General features: G+C 44.2%; 2 protein-coding genes across 2 annotated transcripts in view; one reads left to right on the top strand and one right to left on the bottom strand.

Annotated features, from left to right (window-relative positions):
• The window catches only part of CTNNA3 (catenin alpha 3), a 415,687-nt gene that overhangs the window by 224,445 nt on the left and 176,994 nt on the right, over positions 1 to 14,248 (bottom strand). The window lies entirely within an intron of this gene.
• Positions 5,276 to 7,360, top strand: LRRTM3 (leucine rich repeat transmembrane neuronal 3). The gene is made up of 2 exons (XM_058810251.1): positions 5,276 to 5,486; positions 5,823 to 7,360. Exons 1-2 carry the CDS (start codon positions 5,483 to 5,485, stop codon positions 7,358 to 7,360), a joined length of 1,542 nt encoding a protein of 513 aa, XP_058666234.1. The 5' UTR covers positions 5,276 to 5,482.

The following is a 14,248-nucleotide window of genomic DNA, read 5'->3' as shown; positions in this document are numbered from 1 at the left end:
TTTTTATCCTCATTTCCTGGCCCCATGTCCATCTCTCTTCCCCATTGCCTGAGGTACTTCAGAGGTACAGACTTCCTGAAATGTCTCATACCTGAGACCCCCGTCTAATGTATAACCCTCCCCCTTTTGTTTTCTTTGTGTCAATCCGTGGAATTCCTATGGAATTTATGGTTCTTCCCATCGCTTCTTTCATCTCTCAGTACCCAGTTTTATTTATCAGCAGACCTACAGTTTGTAAGGACAAGTCTCTTTCATTCCATTCATCAATCAGTGGAATCCTTCCCATTGTTTCTTTTCTCTCTCACTGCTAGTTTTACCTACCAGCAGACCCACAGTTTGTAAAGACAAATCCCTCACTCCTTTCACCCTCAAAACAGTTTCAAAATCGCCGGACAAAAAGCCAGCCTGGGCACAGTTATGTGTTTAGCACATTAAGGCTAAAGACTTTTGACAGGTCACAAAACATCCCGGCCTGATGCTGTGAACAAAGGTTTGTGTGCAGCCTCCCCTCCCCCAGGGCAGCCAGAGGCCCCTGTGACCTGGCCACAATGCAAAGGCACAAGCACGGTGCCCAGCTGGAAAAGCTGCCTTCTCTGACAGTGTGTAAGTGTGCATGAGGGGAGCAATAGCCCCAGTGGCCCTGTGCCAAGGCCCCGAGGGACCTGATGGGCACACACAGTGACAGATGTGTCCTGGCGTCCTCTGCAAGCCGTCCCACATTACAGGGCACACTGACCCCCAGAGTGCAGCACGGCTCCTACGCTCCTCAGCTTCCTGGTGAGGGGAACATGGGATCCTTTCACCCTCACAGAGGTGGGGGAGACCTTGCAAAATAATACACCCTAGGAGAAGGGCAAGAGAGCATTTCAATTTATCCGTCTGCCTCACCTACCACTGACCACCACGCTCCTTTAGGGCAGTGTAGTTCAACTCCTGGGATAAGATCATCTCTGATCTCAATCCTCTTTCCCTATTTCTTCAGAAAACGTTCTGTTGCCTTGATTTCCCTCGCCTGCTTGTACCCTGAACCTGGCTTTCTCACACTTCCTCTCGCTGTGTGTGCCTTCAGCCAGCGCTGCATCCTGAGTTTCCCTGTGCCCTCCCATGCTCTGATATTTACCCTGGGAGTTACACACCCCCAGCTCTAATCTGATCCTCATGGAACAGCAGGTTCATTTAATCACCGGCTCAAAAATTGCAGGCACATTTTATTAGACTTATCTCTCCTAACGATACAGGGATAGCACACCACAGTACCACTGAGAGCAAGCTACAACTGCTAACCCAGCTGACTCCTGGCTCCTTTATAGGGGAATAAAGCCAAGGGAACGACACACGGTGTCACTTCATAAACCCAAACAGAGCACAGCGCGGCACTTGCTAACTACAGCTCCCCAAAGGGATGTGTGATTCACACAGAAAGGCACTCCCAGGCCCGAGAGCTCTGGCTGTGAGCAGAAAAAAGCTGTATTCTGCTCTAGTCTGAATTCCAAAGTTTGTGCACTATGAACATAATGCCCTGTGTCTAGAAAAGCTCAGACTGCATTCCTGAATGTACATTCCGTTACTCCTTCTCACAGGAGTAACAGAAACCTTTCCATTTTTTTTTTCTTCTCTGTAACATCATCATTAAATGGATTTAAAAGAGTAAGCATAGAATATCCTGAGGAAGGCTAAGGTGAACCATGTGACAGAACAGAAGAAGGCTTTTCATTGATTTGCATGGAATCCCACCTGGTTTCTTACATTCTAGGAAGTTTACATCACTTCCCTACCCCCTCACTCCCATTCTACTGATACCTGATAATTGTCACTCCCCCTTTTCAAATGTACTTAGTAAAGAGATGTACCTGGCTATTACAGGTGCCTTCTCATAATCCTAAAAAATACACAATTTGCATTTTCCCCTTTTCTCTGGGCAAAGTTTCAATTCCAACCAGCTCAGGAGAAGAACAGGCTTTCACAGTGAATGCCACCTTTTCTTTCACAATTTACAATTTTGGCTGCAGTTCATACTAAGCTTTCCATAGGGAAGTTTCATCTAGGTACAGAGAACTCAGCCAGAATAAATGGAAAAAGAAAACACACTATAATTTAACCACGTAAGAAAACCCAAAACCAAACATGAAATTAAACTGAAGCAAATTAGTGCAAAATCAGATAGCAGTGAAATAAATCTGCTAGATTTATTAGCAGATAAAGTTTAGCACCAAGAGAAAAATCTGGACTACCACTACCTTAGCATAGTGCATCATTTCCAAACAACTTTGAACTTCTCTGTTGTGAAGACAAAGAAAACTACGTGCTCATCACAGGCTCTGCCCAACACATCTCTTTTCATCTGAATGGATGTTAAGAGTTATCTAGTAAAATATTTGCCACTGTATTTCCTGATCTATGCCATATTCCCCTCAGAAAAAGCCCAGGAAAAAATTAGGAGTAGTAATGGAGTCATAAAACTCAAAATTTAGAAGCATCTCAGGTTCTGTGGTGTCTCAGTTTATGTTTAGGGCTGAAACCCCAAAACACAGACTTGAGCTTTGTGTTCAAGACTACACAAATAAATAAAATATTTTTCTTAAGACATTTTTCTTTGCACCTGTAACAGAATCCAATCACTTGGGCCTCGAGGTCTCATTGCCCAATTCCATGAGTTGAATGGGGGTGCACTGACAGACAAGGTATGGCTGATACAAGGCAAAGGTCTCTTCTGATGCAAAACACAGCTTTAACTTAATTCTTTATTTGTCATAGTTTACATGGGCAGATTGGCCTAAAATTTTATAAGAAATGTTTCATACTGGGATTTGTTTCATACTGGGAGCTTTATTTCCACAACTGGAGAAGAACTTATTCTGCTGTATAAAGATACAGAAATGTAATCTTAAAAAACTCTGGCACTTTTCCTGCTTGTGTAATTCAAAAAGGATCTCAGTAAAGAAAATTCAATTTGGCAATCCATTAACATAGATTTGATGCTCTCTCTGTTCATATCTTGATGTCTCACCCCTTTCAGAAAAATGAAAATAACTCTTGGTAAAGAGTGGCTGTTCCCTCTTATTAGCCCAGTATATTGGCAATTATTAAAACCCTAGGAAAGCCGCTGAAGCTCTGCTGACTCATGGTGGCCAAGAACTTATTTGTTAACTCCATAACCAAGGTGGAGGAGGGAGAGAAAGAAAAAAAAGAAAAGGCAGAGAACAGGCAAAGTTTGGGAAGAAGGCTGTGTGCCAGGCGTACACTAAGTTGCATCAATTCTTCAGGAGAAAGGATCTGGATGTTATTGGAAATTTAACATGCTGTGTTTGAACCGGGTGAAGAGACAAACCTAATTTCAGCCCATTTAAGTTTAGGAACCTAAAAGAGTAATTTCAATGAAGAGTTTACCTCTCACAGACATCTACTGTCAACGGAGGAAGAGCAGCGGTTCCAAAAGGAAAATTGACTTACCAAAGGTCTGAGCTGTCTTGTCCCTGCTCCATCAAGAGCAGAGACACCCCAGGGCAGTGATGGAAAGCCTGTACCAGGACAGCAGCCTGGCACGTGGCACTGCTGTCAGCACAAGAGCTCAGTTCCCACTGCACTCTGCATTTGTCACTGCTCCTCCACCCTACAGAGCAGCCTGCAGAGCCCCAAAGGAGCTGCAGCAGAGCTCGGGGGATGGGGCTGACAGGGATTAATGGAGCAATTAACCCTTTCCCTCCCCACCCATCTGCCCCAAGGACGAGAACTCTCACAGAATGTGCCATGACGCAGGAATATATTTCTGACATGAAAGATGTTGGTAAGTGTTAGCCAGGAATGACTGCACTCCTCATTTGGGAGCTCTGGTTTGGTTCATTAATACTTGTGAGATTACTGTAAACCTGAGGTCATTCACAGCCTAAGTACTAGCAAAGGTGGCATTTTAATGCCTGGAAAATTGTAGATTTCACCTCATTCTAAGTTATTCTATTCTCACAGCAGTGAATAATTAGGGAAAAGCCAGAGGACATTATTCCCAGGGTACAGATTCTCCCCCAGAAAGGCAAAGTGGTTCTCAGCACTGTCTGGCTGCATTTGAGGACTGCACTCTGCACTCCTAATGAGCAGCACAATTCTTCCCAGCCCCCTGCCCATTCCTGCACAAAAAAGAGCCAGGATTTTCCACTTGCCCACCATCATCTGTGATCACATCTTTCACTGCGAAGGAAGGCTGCCAGCATGGTGGATTTGCTGTGACACCTTCTTACCCTTGCTCTGCCCAGATGAGAGCATGTGTTCTTTCCCCACTGCACGCAGGGAAGAAGGGAAAACCAAGCAAAGACAAGGTGGCTCTCCTGGTGGTATTTGATGACTGTAGAACATCACACATATAAAAAGCTCAGCATTACTGTACCTTCACATAAAATCCTGTCCCTGTCCTGAACAACAGTAAAAACAATTCACCTCATTAAGGTACCACACCAAGCTGCGTAGTCGCTGTGCTGTAAAGGCTCTGGAAGCCTGTGGTTGAAGCGTTAGTGTTGTGGAACAAAGTGACAGCAAGTTGGGAAATAAATGAGCACAGTACTCACTTCTAACCTCCCGGCACTGTCTTTTAACAGAGAAGAAAAAAGCAAAAATGGAAAATGTCAGCCCCAAAAACATTTTTCACGTTGTAAAAAATAGAGTCCGCTCTAAAGCACTTGATAAGAGACACACTGAGGGGTCTGAAAAATAGTGAGTGGAACAAAAAGGTTATGTGAACACATCTAATGTAATTTTAAAAAAAAAAAATCTTTCCAACCAAAATTTGTATCTATGTTGTACAAACGTCACGTCAGCCCTTAAGACGAAAGTCTCAGCGGCTCAGGGATGCAGGGCAGCGCTCGGGAGCACGCAGCGAGGGTCGGGGCAGCCCGGCACCCCGGCAGCGCGCACGGAGCGAGCAGCGCCCGCTCTCCCGGCAGAGCTCGCTCGTTTGCAAGGGAAGGCGGGCACTGCACATGCCCGCGGTGCCGCCGCCGCTGGGGGCAGCTTTACATAAGGCTGCGCCCGGCGCCAGCCCGCCCAGTCGGCCGGAGCTCTCGGCATGCCGGGCCGCGCTGCCCGCAGCTGGCGCGCCCGAGCCGCGGGCCCGGGGCACGGCGGGGCAGCGCCCGGAGCGCGGCGCCGCGGGCTGCACCCACCCACGGGCGCTCCCATGAAGCGACGCTGTGAGAGCCGCGCTCCCAACTAGAAAGATGCAAAACCGTAATATCCGTGAAGATCCTATTACCTAGGAAGAATTTGACGTTTTGCTGCGAACGCTGTGTTGGGATTGATTTATACTTGGAGTGCTCCGCACGGCTGGCAAAGAATAATGTTCCAAAATCGGTCCGTCTCCCAAGGGGTCCAATTTTTCTTCCTGGGTGTCAGCGAGCCCTGACTCACTACAGTGCAGCTGACAGGGGCTGCCATGCTTGTGGCACACTAAGCAAAAAACAAAAGACCTAAGGACGACCTTTGAACAACACAAAGGATGGGTATGTTTTTCATGTTACCTTTTTAATTTATAGTTCATAGTTACTGCATAGCCTGTGCTTTAATTACTCCGTAAACTTGCCTTGATGTGATTTGTTATTATACTTAAATGGCTTAGGGATTACACCTTTTACCCAACTATTTGTCGGTAGTTATATTGAGGTATTCTTAAAACAAACCAAAAAAAAAGCCGAGTTTAAGAAAAAAACCCAATGTGAAAAGTAGTCGAGTCAAGCTAGGGCTTTGTAAATGATTGCTGAAGTAAAAGATATTAGTATGATTGAAAAAAATGACTGATGTGTGGGGGGATAACTTTTCTAAGTTGTTTTTATTTCCAGGTTTCAATGTAATTAGGCTACTGAGCGGATCAGCTGTAGCTCTGGTAATAGCCCCTACTGTATTACTGACAATGCTTTCTTCTGCTGAACGAGGATGCCCTAAGGGCTGTAGGTGTGAAGGCAAAATGGTATATTGTGAATCTCAGAAATTGCAGGAGATTCCCTCAAGTATATCTGCTGGTTGTTTAGGTTTGTCCCTTCGATATAACAGCCTCCAAAAACTAAAATACAATCAATTTAAAGGTCTTAATCAACTCACCTGGCTCTATTTAGACCATAACCACATCAGCAATATTGACGAAAATGCTTTCAGTGGAATACGCAGACTAAAAGAGTTGATCTTGAGTTCCAACAGAATCTCCTATTTTCTTAATAATACCTTCAGACCTGTGACAAATCTCCGGAATTTGGATCTGTCATACAATCAGCTGCAGTCTCTGGGATCTGAGCAGTTCAGGGGCTTAAGGAAGCTGCTGAGTTTACATTTGCGGTCCAATTCCCTAAGAACCATTCCTGTTCGAATATTTCAAGATTGCAGGAACCTCGAACTGTTGGACCTGGGTTATAATCGCATCCGGAGTTTAGCAAGGAATGTCTTTGCAGGTATGATCAGACTGAAAGAGCTTCATCTGGAGCACAATCAATTTTCTAAGCTCAACCTGGCACTTTTTCCAAGGCTAGTCAGCCTTCAAAACCTTTATTTACAGTGGAATAAAATCAGTGTGATAGGACAAACTATGTCTTGGACCTGGAGCTCATTACAAAGACTCGATTTATCTGGCAATGAAATAGAAGCTTTCAGTGGACCTAGTGTTTTTCAGTGTGTGCCCAATTTACAGCGCCTCAACCTGGATTCAAACAAGCTCACATTTATCGGTCAAGAAATTTTGGATTCTTGGATATCTCTCAATGACATCAGCCTTGCCGGGAATATATGGGAATGCAGCAGAAACATTTGCTCTCTGGTAAACTGGCTTAAAAGTTTTAAAGGGCTGAGGGAAAATACAATTATTTGTGCCAGCCCCAAAGAGCTGCAAGGGGTGAACGTTATTGACGCAGTGAAAAACTACAGCATCTGTGGCAAGAGTACCACGGAAAGGTTCGAACTGGCACGAGCTCTCCCAAAGCCAACGTTTAAACCAAAACTCACCAGGCCTAAACACGACAGCAAGCCCCCCGTGCCCCCGACGGTGGGAGCCCCCGAAGGCGGCTCTGAGCCCGAGCACGACGCGGAGCACATCTCCTTCCACAAAATCATCGCCGGCAGCGTGGCTCTCTTCCTGTCGGTGCTGGTGATCCTGCTGGTGATCTATGTGTCGTGGAAGCGCTACCCTGCCAGCATGAAGCAGCTGCAGCAGCGCTCGCTCATGCGAAGGCACAGGAGAAAGAAAAGACAGTCGCTGAAGCAAATGACTCCAAGCACACAGGAATTTTATGTAGATTACAAACCCACCAACACTGAGACCAGTGAGATGCTGCTGAATGGAACGGGACCCTGCACGTACAACAAATCGGGCTCCAGGGAATGCGAGGTATGAACCATTGTGATAAAAGAGCTTTTAAAGGCTGGGAAATAGTGGTGCTTTATTGAACTCTAGGGACTATAAAGGGAACGTTTTTCTCACTTTTCTGGCACAGCTCTTCCATGTCCCTTTTTTGTACATTCATAATACTGGTCATTTTACTCTCATACATAATCAACTCATTGAAATTTAAATACCGCAATCAATGTGAAGCCTGAGCTCTGGTTTAATACAATACCTATTGTGCAAACCCTCTACTGATCTCATTAAAGTCTCTCTTGTTTTTAAATAGAAAACTTCCTTCATAAGTAATCCACTGCACCTGCACCAACTGTGCCTCTGTTTAGGGAGAAAAATGACAACAATGAAAAAAAAATCAAACTCAGGGTATCCCCCTCTGCCTCCCCAAACCCAGTCCTTGCTCTAAAACTCACTTTTTGAGCCCAGAATGAAGTAAAGATCCGGGTGCTGTAGTATCATATGAATTCTGAGTTGTCTGAGGGTAGAGATGGTGCAGGAACAGCTCTGAAAAAATGCCTGATTGCTGCTCTACTCAAGAGAGACTAAAAAGCACCCTTAAGAATCACACCAGAGGCAAAGCAGAGGGAAACCTAGGCTTAATAAAAAATTAAAAATGAAAAGGTACAGTGGTATTTACTGTACTGCATTATACCCCAGTGTTTCTAGGGCCAATAGCTAGCAATTGAAACCTGTTTATGTGACTTCATACAAAAGGTGCCAGTGTTTATCCCTACATCCAGTTGCCTTTCAGAAAATAGTCAAAAGGCATTCATTAGATGAGGAGCAGAAATTCCTTATTGATGCAATTAGAGGAACTCAAATGTGCAGCAGCAAAAGCAAGACCACTTCCTGCACACATTTGTTTCAGCTCTCATTAGGAATTCTCTTTTCAGGACTGTCAAAGGCATTTATGTAGCTGAGGAAACCATTAAAATCCATCACTTTCTTCTGTTTCTGTTTATTGGCTGGGCTAGGCTCGCTAAGGTTGTGTGTTATGTTTTGCACAGTGTCCCTCTAATAACTAAATAAAGCTTCATCACTTAAAATGCCAAACACTGTGCATTTTAGACATACTACAGCTGCACAGAGCTTTCAGAGAAAACTGGTTACTCACTGATGTGAGAGTAGTCCACCCAAAAATCCTTTTACACAAATCAGTGACAAATCATTTTCCTCTCTTACCAAAACCCTAATGACATTACAGAATTCACACATATTCAGTTTTAATGTCTAGTCATACGGCAGTGGTTGTGGGCAAAATACAGATTTGTAACCCAGCTATTCCCTGCCTTCCTTCTCCCAAAATCATGCATTTTGTTGGCTGCAGAAGAATAGAATATCCCCCATATTTGCAATTAAATCATACCTCTTATTTTGATAATCAGGAAGGGAGGGTATGAAATAACACAGCAGCACCTTTATAGAAGTCAGTAATTTAATTATCTCCATTTTTGCAACTTGATTTGGCTTTGTAAACTGCACATCTTCAACCACTGGGGAAGGAATATTTCTACAAGGCAGTTTCACTGCAGCAGATTAGAAAAAGCAAAAACAGAAGGTTCTCCTGAATTGTTACTGAAAAAACCCAATCATAGAAAATCACCTTGAAACATGCTCAATACAGTGAAAACAAAGATAGAAACGTCTCTTAAAACTACTAATACGCTTGGAAGGGTTTGGGCTGGGGTTTTTTCACGGAATGAAACCATTCTCCTTTTCAAGGACTGTAGTGAGGAAATAGCTGAGGGTGGAAGCTGGAGCTGTGCTGAGCCCTGCAAGAGAAACCCCATTTCCCTGAGCACCAGGACCCCACAGCATTCACAGTGCAAGTGCTTGAGGCACTTCAGCAGCACAGCAGAGCTGCACCTCAGTTGTGCCTGGGAAGCTGCTATTAAAAAGTCAATACACATTTAATTATCCAGGCTACTGCAGGATTCAGTTTTCTACCAGCACATCCTGCTTATCTCTGCACTGAAGCATTAGAGTTTGCTATAAACTTCATGTTAACAACCATCCCTGTACTTCAGGGGCTTTCATCTCTGCAGTGCTGACTAACATTGGGCACAGCCAAAACACAAGAGAATTGCCCCAAAACATATGGATGTTCATATATACATACATACAGACACACACACACGTGTGTGTGTGTACAAATATAAATACACATAAAAATATAATTAATTTTTTATATTTCATTTTAGGACTGCTAACTGCAATCAGAAAATAATCCCATACTATTACTTAAGAATTTTTGTTATTCAGAAATATTCAATGCATCTTGTAAAACCTCTTAATGGACTGTGATTGTGAGAGTTGTTTATAATTGAATTGGACTTATTATGCTTTGTGTTTCTTTAATGCCTTGTTCTAAACATTACTCAGAAAGTGCTACCTGTAAAACCATCACTAGCTCCCTTGGAATAATCAATTATAGGCATGAAAAAGCAAATCAGGCCAGTCTGCCATTAATCCTGGATGGGTAACAAAAAGCCAGCAGGTGCATTCATGCACAGACATGCTCAGATCCCCAATCCCCTCCCCGCCTGGGAACTGCAGGTGTCCCCAGACACGTGGGGCAGTGTGTGGCAGTGCAGCCCCTGGCTGGGCACACGCCACACACACCCAGTGCAGCTCTCTGAACCTTGTGCACAGCCCAAGGCCTGGCAGCCAAGGTTTTAAATCCCACCCTAGTGCCCATGGCTTAGAAAGCATTTTGAACCAGCTCCACAGCCCCTTAAAACACATTATGAAATCCTTGTTTTCATGTGGGCAAAACCCACATGAACTCAGCTAACCTAAGCCTCACCACTGGCAAATGAAATACTCCAGCAGTGACTTGGTTTGGGTGGCAAGGCCACCAGAGTCACAAATTCTAATAATCTTGTGGGAATGACTTGGTCTTGGCTGAGCAGCTCTAAGTCCCCATGAAAGGCTGCCCCTCTCCTGAATACAAATGAAGTGCTGAAGCCTCAAAGGTTCCAGCAAAGAAATTTCTCCTTTGCTTCTCTCCAGTATCTAAAATCTTGATCCCACTTAGTCCTGGTTTTTGGATAGTTTGGCGCCAGTCTCTCACAAACCTGTTGAAATCTCCCTGGGGTGATGCCAAGCAATCCTCAGAGGATGTCAAAGAGCCACAGCAGCTACCATGGCTCTCACAAACCTGGGAGCCTTCACACAAGCATTTTAGGCACTGAGTTGAGGAAGGTGTGACCAAATGCCTCCCATGACTTGGTTCCTCTTTAATGGAGCTGATACCACCTTCATATTCCAGTTTTAGGAGAGCAGCAATGGGTGTTGAAGATGTGTGTAATTTCTTTTTTTCTGTTTGTTTTTGGGATCTGTAGTCATTTACTGTTCCTTTTCCTGGGACATGTATGGTGTTCTGGGGCTACCACTGCAGACCAGGGCTTTTCAAGCTGCAGACAAAGTGCAGGACTCTTCCATGCCCAGTGTCATTGTCACTTGGTTGGCATCTATGTGTATTTAGACAACGTTGAGACAAATGTTAGGTGGAATCACCAGACTGCTTCATTTCGTTGTAGCACCCCAAAAACACTGAGGGCAGTCAGGACTTTCTGTGAGACACAGAGAGACCATGGCACACAGAGTGAGAGATCTGAGGTGATTTGCTGGATCACACAGAGGCTGAGTGCTCTGTCTGTGCTCTGGGAGTGTAACCCAGCCCTTGCACCCAGATCTCCTCCTTGCCCCTCACAGACCCAGCTCGTGGAATGTTCAAGTGCCACTTCAGAGTCACACACCACACAGAATGCACATCTTTGGGAAAAGAAAATAACTCATGCACTGAGCAAATTGGAGGAGACTGGTAATGCTCATTCACCATGTTGAGATCACCTCCAGCAACTGCAGAGTAAGAGAATAATAATGAGAACAAGTGGCTTGAGTATAATGACTGCCAGCTCCTCTGCTGGCTGGCTTTCATGACTCACTATCTGCACCTCCAGAGTCATCACAGCTGAAGCTTTGGCAAAGCTCTCTTTTCTTATTAGTATAAAATGGTGAGCCTTCATATAAAATTCAATTGCAAAATCAACATAAATATACAATATGCCTGCACATACAATTAGAAATTTCCAGTTTGCTGCAAGCAAATGGTCTTTGCTGTCAGCCCTCAGTGCTAGATAAATATTCCATGGGTGAATTTCTGTGGAACAATAGTGACATCCAGTGGGTAGGGAGCTTAATCACAGGTACCTCCTGCATAAATCAATTCCCGCTGAGATGTGTTTGCCTCTTCCCTTGGCATCCTTCTCTGTCCCACAGGAGAAGCACCAAACCCTTGCAGCACAGCGAGTACCCAACTGGAGCTGTGTACAGCAGCCACAACCTGCATGTAGTGAGGACATGGGGAAAATAAGAGCAGGGAATGGTGACTTCCATCCAATGTGGGGGTCACTACTGCCAGAAAAAGGCAAGGAGTATACAGGCAGCTCTAATGAGTTTGTGGCCACTGGTTTAGAACTTATTATTTAGAAAACACCACTTTAATAGACTAGAAAATAAACTCAGGCCACAAACAACTCATTCAACCTCCTAGTAAGAGAAGACTAAAAATTTTTTTCTTCAGTTTATAATAATGACAGAAAGATTTTATTAGACATTAAAAGAAGGACAATTCAATACCTGGGAACAAGCCAAAATAAGAACTTCCTCTCAAAACCACACAATGTCCAAAGAGACAAGAGGAAAATGATGCAAGATCAAATTCACAAACAGTAGCAAAGTCCTACAGTGGCAAATCTGACATGAATGTGCAGCACATTTGCTTGGGCACGACCTCAGGAGCGTTCTGCTGTACCTACACTGGGTCTCTGTGCCAGTGTTCCTGCCATGCTCCTGAACCACAGGGAGGGACAGAGGACAATGAAGTCAGGATTGCAGCTCTGTTGATAAGATTCAGGTTTCACTGCCCCACAGAAGGTGCACAGGAGCTCATTTTCCCCCACACTGGAGGAAATCCAGCTGTAATTCTGACTTCTGATGCTTCAGGTGCCCTGGGAGATTACCTGTCAGTCAGCCCATGCTTTCCTTTTCATCCCTAGCAAGGCTTTGGAGAGTGGGGATCATCACAGGAGGATAGAATTTCTGATTGTGGTGTGATTCTCAGGGCTACAGCCAAACTCCTGCCTGGCATCACCACCAACAGAGCACAGCAGGGCACACAGACACAGCTCAACAGGAGGGCATAACAGAACAAAAAGGGTTTTATCCAGGGCCCTGTGGGACAATTGGCTGTGAGCTGATGGCCAACGTTTTACCCACCAGAGAACCTGCAAATCTCATTTGGGACGAGCACAAACATCATAAAAGCAAGAATGAAAACAGATTTGCAAGTAGGCACTATCTTTTTATCCCACCAATCCATCACAGAAATTACATCTCCCTGCAAGTCTTGTCTTGCTCACCTGTGACACCACAATGACCACAGCACTGGCGTTGTAATGGAAGAATAAGCATTGTTTACTGAGAAGGGGCAAAAGGCTAGCTAATTCCTGTTTATTAACTGCTTCCTAAAGGGCTTAATGACCTGCTGATGTTATTACAGGAAATACTAGATATTCATGTGAAAACTCACACATTTAAGATTCTTCATCACTAAAATCAACCAAACTCTTTAACAAAACAAAACAATTCATTCTTGACTTACTGTTTGTTAATGTTTCCCACAAACTTTTGTTTGCCAAAAAGCAACTGAATAACTGGAGGTGTAATCTTGAAAAAAAGTCCTCCAAAAACCCTTCACATGTCCTCTTAACCACTAAAGCCATTCCCTTCCTGTGTCCATGACCAACATTCTCATGGGCACCTCTGTTCATGGCCATAGTTACACTGAGAGATGGAAAAAACCCAGGGAAAGGGCTGCATGTGCTTACTGCACTAGGAAAAAGTCAGGAAGGGTCACTCAGCTTTTCCAGAACTTAAAAACTGGAAGTAAAAGATACAAAATGATTGATTGATTGATTGATAGATAGATAGATAGATAGATGATGATAGATATAGATAGATAGATAGATAGATAGATAGATAGATAGATATGGAATGTCCAATAAAATAAACATTTCTGCATCTCTTAGAAGTATTTTAAACATTTTTTTTTAAGTTGCTACTGTCAAGTTCTGGGCATCTTTAGACATCAGACAAAAAACTTCTCTTTTCTTTCATACCTTACTAAATGACAGGAAGAAAATACCTTCCTATAATGTAAGACATTCTTTCCAAAGCTGTGGGACTGAGCTGGTGTTGGAAAAAGTCTAAACATATTCCATCCTACTGTTGTTGTTTCTGATGTGATTATTTCCAAGAGCTGCAGAAGTGGTAAGATACAGCTCACAGGTAACCTGTGCATCATTCTAGCTGAGCACATCCTCTGGCCTTTATTTCCAGCTTCATGGCAAACCCTAGGTTGTGCTGTTGGCTCTTCGTGTGCCCTCTGTAGTCAGGAGCAGCTTCCTGAATGTTGGAATGCCAGTTCTTTACCTGTGTCTGCAGCAGTTGGCACTGGAGAACTCGTGGCTCTGATTTTTTAGGCACTGGTGTTTTCTAGTTCCCTAAAGGCTGCAAAGCTCACAAACAGGCTCCAAACTAAAGTAATGAGATTATCATCCCCTTCCTGGTTCAGCTCTGAGCCAGGGGAGAAAAGGTGCCCAAACATTCAAGGGTACAGCCAGGATCCCAGTGAAAGCTGGGTGCCATGATCTAGCTGAGGTGTTGTGACATGGGTTGGACTCAGTGATCTTAAAGGTCTCTTCCAACCTAGAAATTCTGTGATTCTGTGAAAGTTGGGCATCCCAAGGGTCTGGTGGACACCCCAGGATCCTGGTTGGGCACCCCAAGAGCCCTGGTGGGCATCCCCAGAGCCCT

Source organism: Ammospiza caudacuta, chromosome 9 (assembly GCF_027887145.1).
Source record: "Ammospiza caudacuta isolate bAmmCau1 chromosome 9, bAmmCau1.pri, whole genome shotgun sequence".
NCBI lineage: Eukaryota > Metazoa > Chordata > Aves > Passeriformes > Passerellidae > Ammospiza > Ammospiza caudacuta.
This window is presented reverse-complemented; position numbering and strand designations above follow the sequence as displayed.